Source organism: Rhopilema esculentum, chromosome 12 (genome assembly GCF_057945365.1).
Source record: "Rhopilema esculentum isolate cy_ngs chromosome 12, ASM5794536v1, whole genome shotgun sequence".
NCBI classification, from domain to species: domain Eukaryota; kingdom Metazoa; phylum Cnidaria; class Scyphozoa; order Rhizostomeae; family Rhizostomatidae; genus Rhopilema; species Rhopilema esculentum.
In genome coordinates, this window is record NC_142826.1 from 6,816,215 (window position 1) to 6,833,205 (window position 16,991).

The window sequence follows — 16,991 nt, forward strand, 5'->3', positions numbered from 1 at the left end:
TGTCCATCTGCCACTAGAGCTTGTTTAGTTGGTATCGATACGTCATAATCATATGTTTTTCATTTAATAATGTACAAATTTGTATGCCATATAAAACACATTCGAAACTTGCTGTTTGTCTTCATGCATCAAAACAGTATTGTAGACATTGAATTTTCTTTAAAACTATCTGTCTTTCCAACTAACTTCATGAATGAACATATACTTGAGTAGGCATATGACGACCCTGGGTACCAGACTCACTTTATATAAAATAAAATAAAGATATTATTTTATATATTATATATTATATTATTTTATCTCTATTATTTTATATAGTGAGTCTGGTACCCAGGGTAGCATATGACGTACCCCGTGCTAAATTGCAGAAAATTTTTGTAAAACAGATGTTTTCAGGACTTTGTTTACGTCACGTGGCTAATTAACTATTTTTCATTGACGTCTGCTTTCTTTTTTGCTGAAAAGAATTTCTTAAGAAGGAAATTATGTCGATTTAGTGAAATTATCCATTTCTGGTTTTTAGCAGACGCAAAGGTTTTGCTCATAACAGTTTTTTGCGAAGGGTGTATCATTCTTTCCAAACAGCATACAAGATTTTGTAGAACAATAAGATTTTTAAGGATTTTCGGAGGTTTTTCTCGAAATCAAAAGGATCTTTAACAAATGTGTACGAAATTTTCATGGAGTGATACACCTCAGTTGTTTACAAATTAGATATTTTTGGACTTGGTTTAAAAAATGCAGGGGTTATTCTAAGAAAAATTTACAATACCACAAATTCAATCACTGGTAATTCTTTTGTTAAACTTTTTAACTTTATTGTTGAGAAAAGCCAAAACAACGGTAGGATTAAAGCCACTGACCTCAAAAATAAGTTTCAGTGTCGGCATTTTAGATCGTAAATGTTTGGGATATGGAGGATGGTGTATTTTTACCCAATAAGAGAGCAAACACTCAAAAAGCGTTAAAACTTGGCTTGAATAACAGCATACAACCCTCTAGAATCTATGCACATGAGTGGTAGGAAATTGAGAATACTTAAAAAGTGCGAATAAAGAAAAGGTCACGATTGCAGTCTGCGCGACGGACTCCAAGGATTTCTTGCGGCGAAAAATCGATGAAAATGTAGCCAATAAGAAACACCGAACACCGCAATGCGACGAGAATGCACAACAATAAATTCCCATTAAATTAGTGAAGGCTAATATTTCGCCCCGGCATACGGGGCTTCGTCAGAGCAAAAGTAAACGGCCTAAAAACGATACATTAGCAAATTTTAATGGTCCAAGCACTGTGTTTTTTGAAAAAAATTTCCTGATGTTTGTCAAATTTGAAAACCTCGTGTTCATGCAGCGCGAATTCGAAGAGGAGGGAAACGGCCTAATTCACGGCCGCATGGATGACAATTTTCTTTTTTGAAGGAGAAGATTACCTTTTCCACTAGGACGTTGTTAATCAGACAATGATATAAGCAATTGATGTAGTGAAGACAAAGTCGCTATGAGAGTTGTTGGCCTAATAAGGTTTGGAAGTCTTTTCATTCGTTTAATGGTGAACTTGATAACGGGGAGCTCTTCAACAAACTTTTTTTGCAATGCAATTGGTTGATTTGAAAATCCCGATCACTTATCAAATATATGTTGATTTTAGTCCTAGCAGTTATTTGTTCAATTTATTTTTGTACTATCGATAATTATTTCTATTGATTTACTAATGTGTTGGATCTAGAGCAGAAGACTGAATGGCCACTTTGAAAATATTTGAATTTCAAAAATTTCATATTGTTAATATTTCATTATATTTTTACAAATAGCTTTATATTAAAGAGTACGCTTAAAGACCATAGTGCTAAAAATAGAGCACTGTGCTAAAAAAGCACCTTGATATTCTTAGAGTTTGTCATATACCTTAATGCTGCAAGACATGTTGTTGAATCAAATAGGTTTGAGTTTAACAAGTTCAGGAGGTCACATATAGGACTGTTCAGTTGAGTTTTTAGATTTCAGTTTCCACAATATACCTACATACAGCTCTTCAATAGAGTTTCATATAAACTATAAAATATTAGAAAAGACAAAGCAAAAAAGGTTTTACTGAACTAATAACAATAATTCAATGCAAAAGACAAACACATAATCAAGAATCAGGACATCTGAATGCCAGGTTGGAAATTGTGTATGATTTTGGCTTTGTGAAGCTGCAAGCAACAGCACACTATCAGCTGTGATCTTCTAAGCAAAAGCATTTGAGCTGCACGTAGCAATGCTAGATTGATATTGTGGGCCAGGTGTGAGCACAAGAAATCCAGCATAGAAGGAGTATATACAGGTTTTCCAGTCTGGTTTGATGGAATTGTATACATGGATTTGCTTGAAGGAGAAAACCCTCTTAATAGTTAATAACTTATCAAATAAATCAGCCTTTGTATATTTGCGAATATATTTCAATAATGATATGGAATAAACAATGCTTTCAAGGCTAAAAGTTTGAATAATGAATCACAAATGCTTACACCTATTTAAACAGCAACGGGACTATTAACCTTACTAGGCTAGAAAGTATTTCAGGAATGCACGCAAAGTCTAATGTGAATTATATACAAAGGTATGTTGCCTAATGAGAACTTCTGATATCAAGAGCTGTTTTGTATTTGATCAGTGTCACTGATACTTTGAGAAATAGTTAGATTAAGAAATATGAGCTACTGATAAGATGAGAGTCAATTCTTATACATACTCTTTCAGTGGTGGCAAGGACAGTTGTTACAATTTGATTGAATGTCTGAAAGAAGGCCATGACATTGTTGCACTAGGGAACTTGAAGCCAGCTGAGAAAGGTAGTATTTTTCATAACTGATTTATTCCATAAAGTGTTATTCTTTATTTCTTGTATATGACTACTCAGTATGTAAATTCTATCTATTATTGATTATAATGTGAAAGTGTAGGGCCAGTTTTGCAGGAAGGGATGAATTGCCATGAAATGATTTTGACCTGATCTATACAACCAATTGTTCAGAATAATTTTTTTGATTGATGCTAAAGAAGATTGAGGAGTCAGAAGGAATATAAATAGTACAAGTGAAAAAATGATTGAGCTGACTGTTTGGTTCTGATCAAGACAAAACCTCTATGTGACCAGAAGCATCAGTTAAATTGTCCACTTCTGTAGTCCATTATTAGCATGAAAAAGTCAAGAAAATTTTATGCTTTTTGTAAATTCAAGTATATATGAGTTTAGGGGGTATGACTACACACCATTAAAGACATTGTAAACCTACTTTCTTACTTAGCAAGAAAGGAAAGACATTTATGTGATCTAGATTGGAAAAAGTTGACCTTGCAATTGCAATTTTTCTTTTTATCCTCTCAGCAACAGAAGCAAAAAACAGTGTATAGACAATCAGAACACTGAGAAAAATTATTACTTTATTATTAGTTTTGAGGCAGCATTGTTAGTTTTTTCCTTTATTTAAGCTAAAAGTGGTTTGTATAATTTTCAATTTGAAATTAGTCTGTGTTGAAAGTTTCATGCTGTTTGGACTGTCAGGCTGGGAATTACCCTGGTATTAGATTTTAGCTTTTCCTATACATTTCACTGAGATTTGCTGCTACAACTGAGGCAGAAATATAAACATTTTTCAAAACAAAGTAAATCAAAACTGAGCATTCCAAACAAGATGAAGTTTTCAGTTTAAACTAATTTCAACATGGCAATTGCAAAACGACAAACTGCAGCCTTTGTTTGAGAAAGTTTGGGCAAATTTGTTCAAAGCAGTATGGCAAATCAGTATGAGTTGTGCCTTCTGTCTTTTCAGATGAACTTGATAGCTTCATGTTCCAAACAGTTGGGCATGATGTCATTGACTTGTATGCTGATGCCATCAGATTGCCATTATTCAGAAGAACAATAGCTGGATCATCAATTTGTCAAGAACTTGACTATGATTATAATAAAGGCGATGAAGTTGAGGATCTTCTTTTGCTGTTGAAAGAAATCCAGGTCTTTATAATATATTTAATATATGCTAAGTTATGACTTGATTCAAGTATTAATGTGTCAACAAGATAGACTTACTGTCAGCAGGCTATTTTTATGTTTGATTATTTTGTATTCTTTAGCAAAATATTGACTTTGATGCAGTTGCTGTTGGTGCGATTCTATCTGATTATCAAAGGATCAGGGTTGAGAATGTGTGAGTATTTGTTTCATACCATTTATAATATATCATGTAATGTATAATGTTTCTTGAAAGCATCATGGTACTACATTTATTTTTTTATCTGAAACTAAGCTCCAGATTACAAATGATTTTCTTGATTTTTTGTTGATCTCAGTACAAAATTTCTTTGAAGGTTTCTTAGATACGAAATGCTAAAGAGCTTATTTTAGAATCACAAAACAAAACACAAGATAACATGAAATGGAAAAACTAATAAGTCACAAAGGTCTCTTCTTTCCTTTTATTAAAATAGTTAATGGGTGACTTATTGTTGAAAAGAATCATTTCTTCACCATATTTAAAAGATAGATTCTTTAACATTTTTTAATGTTGAAGGGTGATAAGGGCTAAGGTTTCTTAATTCTTGTAGACGGGTTCTTATGAAAAATGAAGGTACATTGAACCTATATAGAAGTGTCTTATTCAAGTACTTTGCTAAATTTTCAAAGACTCCTAAGAAGGTGCTAATTGAATAGGTGACTTTGGTACTAAAATATTCTTCATTTCTGTTTTGTAGAGCTGGAAGCTTGCTCCTTTTAATTATTGAAGACTCATTTGTATATGAGTATTTGTTGTCACTTTGCGACAAAATCGCATGTTGATTATGAAAGCACATTACAGGAAAGACAGAAATAAATTTATAAAACCAGATTTTAGGCATTATTAGCTTCATTGAGATAGATAACATTAATTGTATATCAGATAACAATCAGTTATAACCTTTCAACTTGCTGCCCGTAAAATTTTTATAGATGTTTACGTTTGGGTATCAAATGCCTTGCTTACCTATGGCGAAGAGATCAAGATGAGCTATTGCAGAATATGATCGATGCAAAAGTCAATGCAGTTCTAATCAAAGTTGCAGCTTTAGGTATTTATGGTTTCAATTGCTTTCTGGTAAATTTCACCTTTAAGATGGGCAAAAGTTTTCATTCACGCTAAGATGTACTCGCTGTTATTGTTAGGTGTGAGGATGACGCAACTTAAGGTTGACCCAAGCGTCTGTGTTTAGAGTAAGTGGTATGACAAAACTTTCAAGGTGAACCTCGACAGAGGTAGCCGCTTCAACAAAATGTTTCCTTTGTTTTAATGAGATTGATACGAGCTATTGGCTTTTGTTGTTTACATTGCCTTTATCGATTTAATGCCTATGTTGTTGAGCATGACACAGGTCCAATACTTGATGATCGCATTAAGCGTGTATCTCGGAGTAGCAACTTAGAACCGTCCTGATGTAGACACCAAATAGCGCGTACAGCCCTGCCTATACGGTATCGAGTACTTTATGACAGTCCGGTGAAAGTAATTTTCATTATATTTTTGAGTTTGATGTGTTCTTGCTACCCACTTTCACAAAAATGATCATCGCTTTGGACTGATATTTTGGACACTTGGAAGCTAAGCTAGAAAAATAACTTTTCGGAATCTTTTAGGTCATAGGTTATCAGAAAATTTGTTATTTTTTTCAACATTTATGAGACCACAAGCCAAAGAAAAAGCATTTTTGCCGAAATTTTGTTAAATCGACTCTAGCAAAAAAGTTGATTTCCTTTTTCTTCTTCAGGTTTGTATCCACAGAAGCATTTGATGCAGACTATCGAAGATATGCAAATTTCCTTACGGCAGATGGTATGAAGTTTTTCAAACAATATCTTACTGTCATTAATATAAAGCTGGTGATCGAAGTTTTGTAAATTTACAAAGCTTCCCTAAACGGACAAGTTACTTAAGTCAGATAAGAGTTGCTTGAAAACTGAGTTATATATGATATCTGTAAAATGGCTTTGAAAATGCAAACATTTCCAAACATGCTTAAGCTTTTATCGATTGACAAAATATTGATGTCAGAATATTGATCGAATATTCAAAGCTTGGAAATACATATTGACCCAGTTGTGTATTGAAATAGGCCAATCAGAAACGCGAGCACATGACTGTTACAGTTGCCAAATCAGTGCCGCTTGCCTATTGAAAATATTACCAATCGAGTTCAAGGGTGGAAAGAAGCTCCCTCTGTCTCTAGACAATAGCGGTTCTTCATTTCTGTGAAGCAGTTCTCCCAGGGGGAAAGTTTTGTTTTTGCTCCACAAATGCGTATGTATAGTTCCTAGTTCAGAATTTTTGATCATTATTCTTTTTTTATTGTAGTTTTTAGTTTGTATTGTAATTTTTTATCTGGATATTAAAAAATTATTATTCTTACAGTCAGACGAAAAACTTAACCATGTTTTGAAATTTTGCTTTTTCAAAACCATCCATTTTTATATTTTATGCTGCCAAAATATATTTTGATATTTCTATATTGCAAGTTCCAAAGTCGCAAAAGTGGCGGCTTACTTTAAGATTTCATATACACTCAGTGGCGGCGCCAGCTACTGCAGATCTAACCCTATCTAGCGCTTTTTAATCCATTTCTAGAAGAAATATGTGGACCATGTTTTGCCAAAAGTGGTAGGAGGTTAATTATCCCCCCAAACCCCTTTAGCGGCGCAACTGTGTTCACTGCAAGTGATACTTTGATCGGAGATCGCATTGCGTTTCATGTAGTGTTTCTTCTGCAGAATGCCAAGTATGGACTGAACATATGTGGAGAGGGAGGAGAATATGAGACAATGACTCTTGACTGTCCAATATTTTTGAAGAGAATTATAGTGTGAGTTGAAACATTGAAACAATTTCTTCTTGAGTCAAACATCAAGGTCAAAATTTGTGAAGATGAGAAGTCTTTTGAATTCAAGAAAACACACTACAATCAACTGAAGTCTTTGTTTCATTTTTTATCTCCATATTGATGTTGAAAACATCTTGCCCAATTCGCATGTCAGGTTTCGAACAAGTGCATTTGTCACGTAAAAAATCAACCAATTTGATCCACATTACACGAGCAAATAACACTTATAAAAGAAAATATTTTATAGGAAAAATGCTCGTGTAGATGAGGTCTTCGATTAAGAGGCATTTTTCCTTGGAAATTAAATAATGGTTGAAGCGTACATGGACCTGGGAAAAAACCAACTGCTCACAATCATCAACCTGAAAATCTACTGTGCCAGTTTTCGATATTGACGCATTGGTTTTGTAGATGATAGCATACTAGATACTAATATTTAATTTTCCTACCATTTTAGAGACAAATCAGAAATTGTTATTCACTCAGATGACGCTTTTGCCCCTGTTGGTTATGTGAAATTCAAAGCTGTCCATTTAGAAGACAAAGGCATGGTGAGTTTTAAAGAGTACGCACAGAGAGTGGTGAGACTCTTTGAGTACGCACAGAGAGATTTGCATGGGCTTCAGAGTTCGCATATTTAAATTAATCTTTGAACCTCATTACTGGAATCAAAAGACGGAAAACTCTCTAGTTGGGTCAAAGGTATAATGGAACTTTGTCACACCTCTTCTTCACCTTTCTAAGAATTTTGCAAATTTTTTCGGCTAAATTTTATGTTTAGTATCTAAAACGCGAACCAGTAATCATTTTGATCTCACTCATGCATTGTAAATCCATGCAAAATTGTCCCTGTTCGTGTACTGTCATTTTTAAGTCTCGGAACCAACCGAAAGTAAGTTTCCATTGTTCTATTTGTTTCATCTGATACTGTAAAAATCTGCAGATAAAAAACTAACTTTCAAGAAAATGCAGGCTGCTTTTTCAAGGATATTTGCCAAAATATTAGAAACTGTTGTGCGGTTTGTTGAAACTGCTCAATTTGAATAAAAGCTTCTAAATTAAAATAAATGTAAGAAGCAGGTCAGAATGTATAATTTTCATTTCTTTTCCAGATGTTTCTTCTATTATCTTCATCTTATTATAAAACTCTTCTACCTTTACTTCAAAATTTGTTCCTTTTTTAAAAAACTTTGCGGTCGCATCCGCAAAATTGAGTTCCTGGGTTTTGCTGTATGATCTTCCAAGCAATTGCTTATTAAGAAATCGTGACATATGTTGCTTCTCATATAATACTCTGTTATGAAAGTAATCGAGTATAGTTGGTCAATTATTGGGGTGACTGCAGCCCCAAAACCCCATCCGCTCCCCACGATCCTATTCTAGTCATTACTATCTTCCAATTTAAAGAATATAACTATACTTTGAATTTACTGCAGTTTGAATTTACAGCAGTACTCCAAAGGAAATTTACTTCAGTTTGACAATTATTAGGGGGCTTCGGCAAACCACCCCCCCCCCGCTTCCGACGGCCCTGTTATAGGATTCCATTTATGCTTGAAACTAGGCCTATGTTTTTTATTTTAGGACCCAAATTTATCACTGAAGCAGCGGCTGATTAAAGGAATCCACGAAGACGGGATATTTAAGAAACAGGAGAGCGAGGTGAATCTAGCAAGCACTAACAACGTGAGTGAACTGAAAAATATACCAATTCACAATGTGCTAACACCTTGATTTAAAAGAAACACCTATTTATACTTTCTTATGGCTTACATCATCATCATATAAAAATTAATCTTCAATTCTATTTGAACAATTTTTGCTACATTTAGTTATAGTCATTTCCACTCAACTTAATGTTAAGCCTATCATTTCATATTTTTCTATAAATTTCCAAACTTCATAGGTTGAGTATAAATATAGGGTGATGTTTTTTTATATTAGATCTTGAGGCCTTGGATTTGATTCATATTTTCAGAAATTCCAACTCAAGTATCACTTTTTTATTTCCTTTTCAGATTAGAAGAAAAGCAGAAATGAAACTCAATATTAAAGGTAAATTATGTTACAATAACAATGGTCCCTTTTTCTTTGAATACAAGATTGTTATTTGATTCTTTTGTTATGTGAATGCAATATCACAGCGAATGACATAGTATGTCTACGCCCTACTGCTAAAATTAAAGAAAAAATGTGACTTCCCTGCCGTAAGGCCTAAAAGAGACGACATAGAAAGCAATAAATACGCTCCTTGAAAGTTGATTGAATGTTCTAGAAAATCTCTAAGAATTTTGAGTTTGCTTATTCTGTCTTATTTTGTTGAAGTTATTTTTTAAAACTTTTGCTGCAAATTAGCTAGATCTCTATCCAATGTTCGATGTACTGCAAAATGTCGAATTTAATGCTGTTTTATGACTTCTAAATGCTTTGTAAAAGTGAAAGTGCAAGCAGTTGGAATCAGACAATTTTCCTACAGTCTCGAATTAAACCCATAGCGTTAATAGTTTTCAGTTGCAGAGTGTCAAGTTGCTTCCCTAATGTGAATATTTTTACGAGAATCGTTATTTTACTTGGAACTTTCGTAAAGTATTTATTCGTAAAGAAGGTATTTTCACAATCAACGCATGGGATTAATCTTTCTTTAGCCTTACTTTTGCAAAACGACAGAAATCTAACATTAAATCAATTATTGACTGCTTGAAGTTTTCCTCTCATTATATATTTTTGTTATGTCTTCCTTTTTGCACGAGGATTATGTTTATAGAGAGTTTGTTACAAACTAACTCGAAAATGATGCCAACTGTTCGCAATTTTCTTCTGTTTAATTTTACAACATCGTGAACCTGTCAACTTGTTTTTCATCTTTGAGCGTGACAAGTTTTTGTCTTGATAACGAAATCTGTTTAAGCCCATATGCTTTTTCGAATTGCTTTGGGTGTTTAGATAGGTTTTTGTCTCATCAAGCAGAGAGATAACAAGCTTTTTTAGCAAATCGTGAAGCATCTCATCAGAAAAAGTCAATTTTTCTTTTATCATGTTCTTGATTACCACTGTAAATACGATAAAATCTTGTTACTAGGAAGAAACGAAAAGATAATAAAAGATCATGAATAATTCATGAAAATTGTATGATAACAGTTCTTTTCTTGCCCGTAAGCAATACATTTCTTTTGATTATCCTCAGAGCACTTCGAAACTGAACGACTGACGAAATAATTTTCAAACTTTCCACAATTTAAGATCTATTTTCATTTTTTTTCCTTTTCCAAAGTGCGACCTTTGACGACACCTTTGAGATCATCAGAACCCGCCTATATCAAAGGAAAACTAAGATTTTTGTTGGCAAAAGGAATTTTTTTTCTAACTAGACTCTTTAACTATAAGATACTTATTGGTTGCTGGTTGGTTGAAGCTCGGAGCCAATCAAATGCAGTGTTAATCCTCCCTTAATATATTTACCATCTGCACCTATCTGCACACTTTATGCGTGTTAGATTAGTCTGCTTTAAGCATAAAGATAGCTTTAAGCCTGTTTTTCCTCATTTTATTTCTTATGTAAAGTTTTAAGCAATATAATCTACAGCCCGAAACAAAAGCCTAAAGAAATAAAAGTTTTAGAAATAAATTTGTAATGTTTATAATGAATGATGACAATGAATTTATGAAGTCAGTGTTGACTGATCTGTTGTCTAATGCTTACAGGCACTATTTTCTGGCGCATCTCTATGGCCATTTAAATTCCCATCGGTTGGACTATACAATAGACCTATTGTTAGGTATTGTCAATGTAAGAATAGGTCTCAACTTTTTATTAAGCGTATTTGTGATGCAGAGCTTATTTTTAACTTTGATCGTCTGACTGACAGGATCTAGCGCTTTTAGTGTTTAGTGATTATTTTCATACAGCATTGTTTTTGCACAATTTTGCTCAGCCAATGTAAGGATACTGAGTAAAACGTAAGAATTCTTCCATTAATACCAAATTAAATTTTATGGATGTTATAAGCTCTAGCAGACGTTGTTCTTATACACAGAGCTTGGAAATCCAACCGTTAAAAAGTGTGGGAGGCGGATTCATGTTCAAAATTTGTTTGCGGAATGCGGGGAAAGTGAAAGTGTACAGGTGGCAACTCGAAAGGCCCTTCAAAATCTAAAAGGTAATTTAATTCAATTTTGTTTATTTATTTTCAATTGGCCTAATGACAGGATTACATTTGTTAAAGAAACATCTCATATCACCTGTGTTTCAGTAGCAATCAAAGTAGAAATCATAAGTTCTGTAGTTACTTTTGTAGAATGCAATTGTCTACTTTGACTAGGCCCTCAAGACATTATGTCCCGATGCATTTCGATGACCATTTATATTCCCATTGGTTGGACTATACAAAAGACCTATTGTTATGTATCCAATTACCCACGTAAGACTAATCCTCGACGTTCCCTCAATCATATAAATATTTTGTTCTTATCACTAACTAAATTTATATTTTTACTCCTTTGTGTTATCAATGAAGCTTATTGCGAACTGATCGTTGTACAGTGCACAATCCTCACAAATAGCACTATACACTTTTCTGTGTATGAAACAATAAAATTCTAAGCTGCTACTCCAGGGTTCACGCTCACTGCGATCAATACTTGTATTCGTAATGCTATGCTATTTGTAAATGAAAACTACGATCAACCGTTGTGTTTAACAATGCTCGATAAAGAATCATTCGAATAGGAGTTAGTCTTCGTAAGAATGTACGACGTTTCGCAAGAATTTTCAGAATATGAATTTCTCTAGAGTCTAGATAATAAGTTCGGATTTGACAGAGCTATTAACAAAGTAGCCCCGCTTTCATGTTTCGCTCAGAACCGTAAAGACAGATTTGTACGTCCTCTGGTGTATAGTATTTAACCATTATAAGATGCTACACCGAGTTTCCCGCTCAGTGCGATCATGTTGCCCAATGCAGAAAGAAAACCTCACGATGCTTTATATAACATAACTAACTGACTAACAAGCATGCAATGTTGTACCTAAGACCCGACAGAGTAAGAAATAACATCAAAATACGCGTAAAAAACGGGGGTTAGCAACTTAGAACCATCCTGTTCTAAACACGTGTTTATACCGTTAGAATGCATAGTATTTCTTATTGTTTATAGCGCTGCTCAGCGAAAATGGCTGCAAAATGGCAGATTGTGTACGTGTTCACCTATTTCTGCGTGATATGAAGCTCTTTGCCAGTATCAACGAGGTCTACAAAGAATTCTTCTTTGTCAATCCGCCTGCGAGGTAGTGTTATAATTCTATATTGTACCAATCTATCAAATATCTTACAAATATCAAATACCTATCAAATATCTTATCTTTTCTCGTTTGTCTGTTTCGGAAACTAGCCAACAAAATTCAATTTCCTTGGTTTTTCGTCACTTTCCAGGGTATGTGTGGAGACTCTGATGCAACCAAATTGCCTGTTTTGTTTAGACTGCTACGCATTGACCAGTGGTGGTGGTGACGAGGACTGTGAAGGAGCTGAGAGGAAAACCCTTCATGTGCAGAGTATCTCACACTGGGCACCAGCAAATATTGGCCCATACAGTCAAGCTGTTAAGGTACCTGGGACTATTAATCCGTTTTTCCATGTCTCTGTTCTATTTCCGTTTTCTCTTGAACCGTTTCCATTACACCGACCTACACCTGTTTTGTCTGTTTCGAAAATGAAGGTGTTTTCATTATTTCATTTCGTTCCGTGTTCTTGCCTTTTGTTTTTAATTCGTTTTGATTTATCTGTGGATGAGTGCCTCGATTTTTAACATCGTTTTCGAATGACCCCTGTTTTTTATCAAATGATTCTGTTATCGATCGTCTCTTAATGGGGACGCAAAACCAAAAGCGGATATCGTACTTACTTGATGATTATCATATTTCAAACTCCGGGGCTTTTATGGTCGATAACTTTGCGACTTTGCTTCCTAAATGAGTATCTTGTACTGGGGGAATACCATGTACATTACTTATCTGGTGAAACCAAGGTTGAAATAACTTTTTAATACCTAGAATTAGTTGCTTTCCTCGCAATTCTAGCAAAATACTTTTTGGCCTTGACGAGTTCCTTTTCTAGAGTGTTTTAATTGTGTTAAAAAAATTCTTTGAAGATTTGGTCATCAATATTTGTCTCTGGCTCAATTGGCCTCGATCCCGGCTCAATGAAGATGGCCTGTGGAGGCGTAGAAGCACAAGCACCACTTGCGCTGCGACACATTGACAGAATCCTCGCAGCAATACACACATCCACATCATTGCCAGACGCCATTATTGTCACGTGCTTCGTCGTTTCATCCTCCGATAAACCTGCCGTGAGGCAAGCATTTTGCGAGTATCCTGTGAGTTTTTATTAAAAAGTTCTGTCAAGTATTTGTTGTGGAAACGGACCAGTTCAAGTCTTATAATAAGTCAGTCGACCCCAGGACTTGAATCCCTGTCTTGGGGCATCCTGATCCCCGTTTCGGAATCGAAGAGCATGCGTAATAATGACTAAGTTCAACGTGCGTACTCTTGGAGACCAAAAGGGGGGTTGCAGAAAAGGAGAAAACCTCTTGTTACCCTCCCTAGAAAGGAGGATGCTTTTAAAAGATCAATTCAGAACTCATTATCCAAGATCCCAAACCACAGGAAGGTTTTTGTGAAAAACGGTTTTTCAAAAAGCATCTACGAGGAGCTATCTCATAATTCTCTGAGCAACAAGTGTGCATAAAGAATAGGACGTAAAAAGTTGAAGGTAATGAAAGACTGGCTGTAATAAGTAGACTCGTGTTGTGGGTGGGACAATGTTATGTGTCCGTTATTTGGATTGTCGACTGTTGGGAGATGTCTTTTGATGGAAGCCTCACTGTCTTCGCGATCATTCTGAGATGACAAGTAGCAAGCTCTAACTTCATCGACAGAAGATCTTTTCTCAGACAATCGTTATTAAACAAAGTTTCTTTAATATTTTATCCTATAATTCCTGTATTGCAAATGTTTGAATCATTTGAATAACTCTTTCCTTTTTTGAGGTATGGGGTATGTACATTGCAGTACTCCACATCCTAGCTTAGCTTCTTACGTAAGATATGTGCTCTGGTCTTCATAGTTCAAACTCTATTCTGTTTCCAGATCGACACATCGTCGATGATCTTTGAAACGGTGGAAATTGCTGGACTACCACGTGACGCACTTGTGGAATGGAGTGTTGTAGCACATAGGTGCCCAGAAAGAAACATCACTGGTTTGTATATAATATGTATCGGTTCGTATGATACATTGAACAATAATCCTGTTGTCAAAATCGTTCACAAACACTGCCGTAATGAAAATAGAAGTTATTTTCTAATTGATATTTATGGGAATGAAACAAAGGTCTCCTGCTTTTGCAAATGTTGGAAACTCAGTTTTCCTTTTATCTTTGCATGAAACTATTTATTTGATTATCTATCATAAGTTTCAGTTGTATCATATTTGTTGATTTTGACTTGCTGTCGATTTTCCAATGTTTGTGGTATTATCACATTAGACTATCAGACATGTTAGCTTGATTTATGCTAATTTTGACGATTGCCTTTTTTCCACAACATTTTCTATTTTGTTTTTTTTGACAGTTCAACAGATCGAAAAAGCAATTGGAAATGCAAAAATTACGTCAAAGGCGTGCTATTGTACTTGTGGCAATGCTGGGTTTCTGTCAGCTGCAGTCAGTACGTCAATTTATTTCAATCTGTTTTTATAGTGACGTAGAAATAGATTTGATGCCCGTTTGTTTATTTTTGTTTTGAAAAATGAAAGGTTTCGTTCAAGTTACAAACGAGAAAATTTGTCCGAGGCCATCAGGTAGTTAAAGGTACATTAGATTTTACCATCTTAATTTATGTCAATTTGGCTGGTTTTGTAGTACAATCACTGCCAAAAGTCTTGGGACACTAACGTAGGTTTTCAAAGGCAAATTCAGCCACCCCTCTCTCCCCCTAGGAACAATGTTGATTTGCAATAAAAAAGAAAGGGGTTATGGAGTATGTTTTTTCTTGTGGCTTGTTTGATGTTTTTTTATACTTTCGACATTGTTTTGGGGGAAAGGGGGACGGAAGTAGTACGAGTATGCGGGAAAACAAATGAAAAATAGAAAAGCACAGCACAAAATGTTGGGTGTTCAAAGTAATTTTGGCAATGATTGTAGCAAAGAGAAGAAGATTTGGATCATACATTTACAAAAGCTATCAATACTATCTTTCTCATTGTTCCCATGCATTCATAGGACAAGCCTTGTTAGAAATTAGGTAATTAACCTACCATATTCATTTGATTTGTCACTCCTGAATTAAAATAACATTTTTTGGGGTTTCGTCTTTGTGAACTGAATTATTTGAAAAATTACACAGGCAAATTTGTTGGTGTTTAATTTGTTTCGTTATTCAAAATCAAGAACATTTTAAGACTTAAGATCTTCCCCCATTGCTTAGTTTAGTTGAAGTATCTGGTAAGTTAAGTTTTCTTTGCTTGTTGCTTGAAAGATGTAAGATGTTGTTCCTTACGAGCTTCTAGTGCAGTTGCTTGAAATTCTTTTCATTGAATCTGAATTTGATTCCAGCATGTGAACATCCCCTTGAAAGCCTTGATTGGCAGGAGGCTGTTTCTCAAACGATTGATGTGCTGAGAAGAATCACCTTGCAAAGCGGATCCAAAGATGATCTGATAACGTATCAGATTTTCTACAATGTCCAACTGTCAGAAAATCTAGAATACTTTTTAGGTTTGTTTTTCAGTATTTGTAACTAAGCTAGTCCGATCTCTTATATCCGATCAGAATTGTAACTTATAGTATTTGGAATTCTAATCCATTTGAAACCTTTGCTTGCTAGTAAATGCTTTTAAACAATGAATGGATGTCTCGGATGATGTGTTTCGTCAATTAAACGTAGATAATGAGGAGATCGATAGGCTAGCCATTTTAAGGTTAATCCTTTTAAAAAAGTGACAGTTTTCCGTTCGTAGCTGATGTTCAAATGATATGTGATTCAGAGAACTGAAGACTACCTTTCTCTCGTTTAATGCCGCCACTTGCAATATTTCTCTTCTTTTTGCACAGGATTATTGAAAAAAGCTCACCAAAATGAGGAACCTGCAACCACTCTCATTGGAACCCAAGATATAGAAAAACCGTTGCTAATTTTAGGACAATTAAAATAGAATTTTACTAAAGAGGTAATTTTATGAATTATGAAATCTTTTGCGGATTTGAAATGTATATCACTTTTTGTACTGAAAAGCTGTATTCTTTATTGCTCCACCATAAAATATGATTTAATGTGCATAGATATTGTAAAGATTGGTGCTTGGCTCTACAATTTCAAGAAATGTTCCATTAAAATAGTTATTGGCACTTTTAGCCCTTTTAGGTTGTGTAATCCAGGTTGTTTGCACACCATTTTTATTTGCATTTCCGGAAACTGTCTCTTTAAGAGCTTCAATTCCATTATAGCCATGGTTGTCAAAATATGATTTTTGCATGCCTAATGATGTTGCTAAGTTCCTAGCTAACTGGTTTTCCAAAATGGTACCGATAACTCTGTATATTTCTTCAAATGGTACCCATAATTCCGCACATAATTGAAAAACTGAATCCCCCTAATTCCGAATTTTTGGAAAAAAGGTACTCCTAAATAATGGCACGTCCCTGTACGTCAAACCTATTAAGTTACCCCCCCCCCCCGAGAGCTTAGGATTTTTTCCTTTAATTTTCTGGAAGTATAAACTGAATTTCTCAACATTGTCAATCAAGATTAATTTTTGGAGTATGATATCATAGTAGTTTTAAGTTGACAACATGACAATCGAGTTTAAACTCCAATGTCTCATTTCTAGCGGTTTGTAGATGCTGGGCTTTATTAATAACATGATGATTTTAATAGAATCTTTTTGAATGGATAATATGTTTTTCTTACTTCAGTTTGATCTGCCATGAAAAAAGCTACTCCGACGATATTAGAGCGCTTCTATGTCCTTGAGCTACTCGTTTTTACCCTACAGACTCGGAAAATTGAAAAAGGGAGAAAAAGTGGACTACTTTTTGCACG

At 34.7% G+C, this 16,991-nt stretch overlaps 1 protein-coding gene across 1 annotated transcript; it reads left to right on the forward strand.

The window, feature by feature from the left end:
* The first annotated feature begins 1,016 nt into the window (after positions 1–1,016).
* Positions 1,017–16,866, forward strand: LOC135681209 (uncharacterized). The gene is made up of 18 exons (XM_065195541.2): positions 1,017–1,523; positions 2,745–2,836; positions 3,818–4,002; positions 4,122–4,195; positions 4,975–5,093; positions 5,787–5,851; positions 6,784–6,875; positions 7,351–7,444; positions 8,478–8,579; positions 8,912–8,948; positions 10,928–11,050; positions 12,048–12,177; positions 12,323–12,497; positions 13,041–13,268; positions 14,041–14,152; positions 14,523–14,618; positions 15,506–15,667; positions 16,004–16,866. The coding sequence occupies exons 1-18, from the start codon at positions 1,501–1,503 to the stop codon at positions 16,102–16,104; spliced, it is 2,010 nt and encodes a 669-aa protein (XP_065051613.2). The 5' UTR covers positions 1,017–1,500; the 3' UTR covers positions 16,105–16,866.
* Positions 16,867–16,991: the final 125 nt, after the last annotated feature.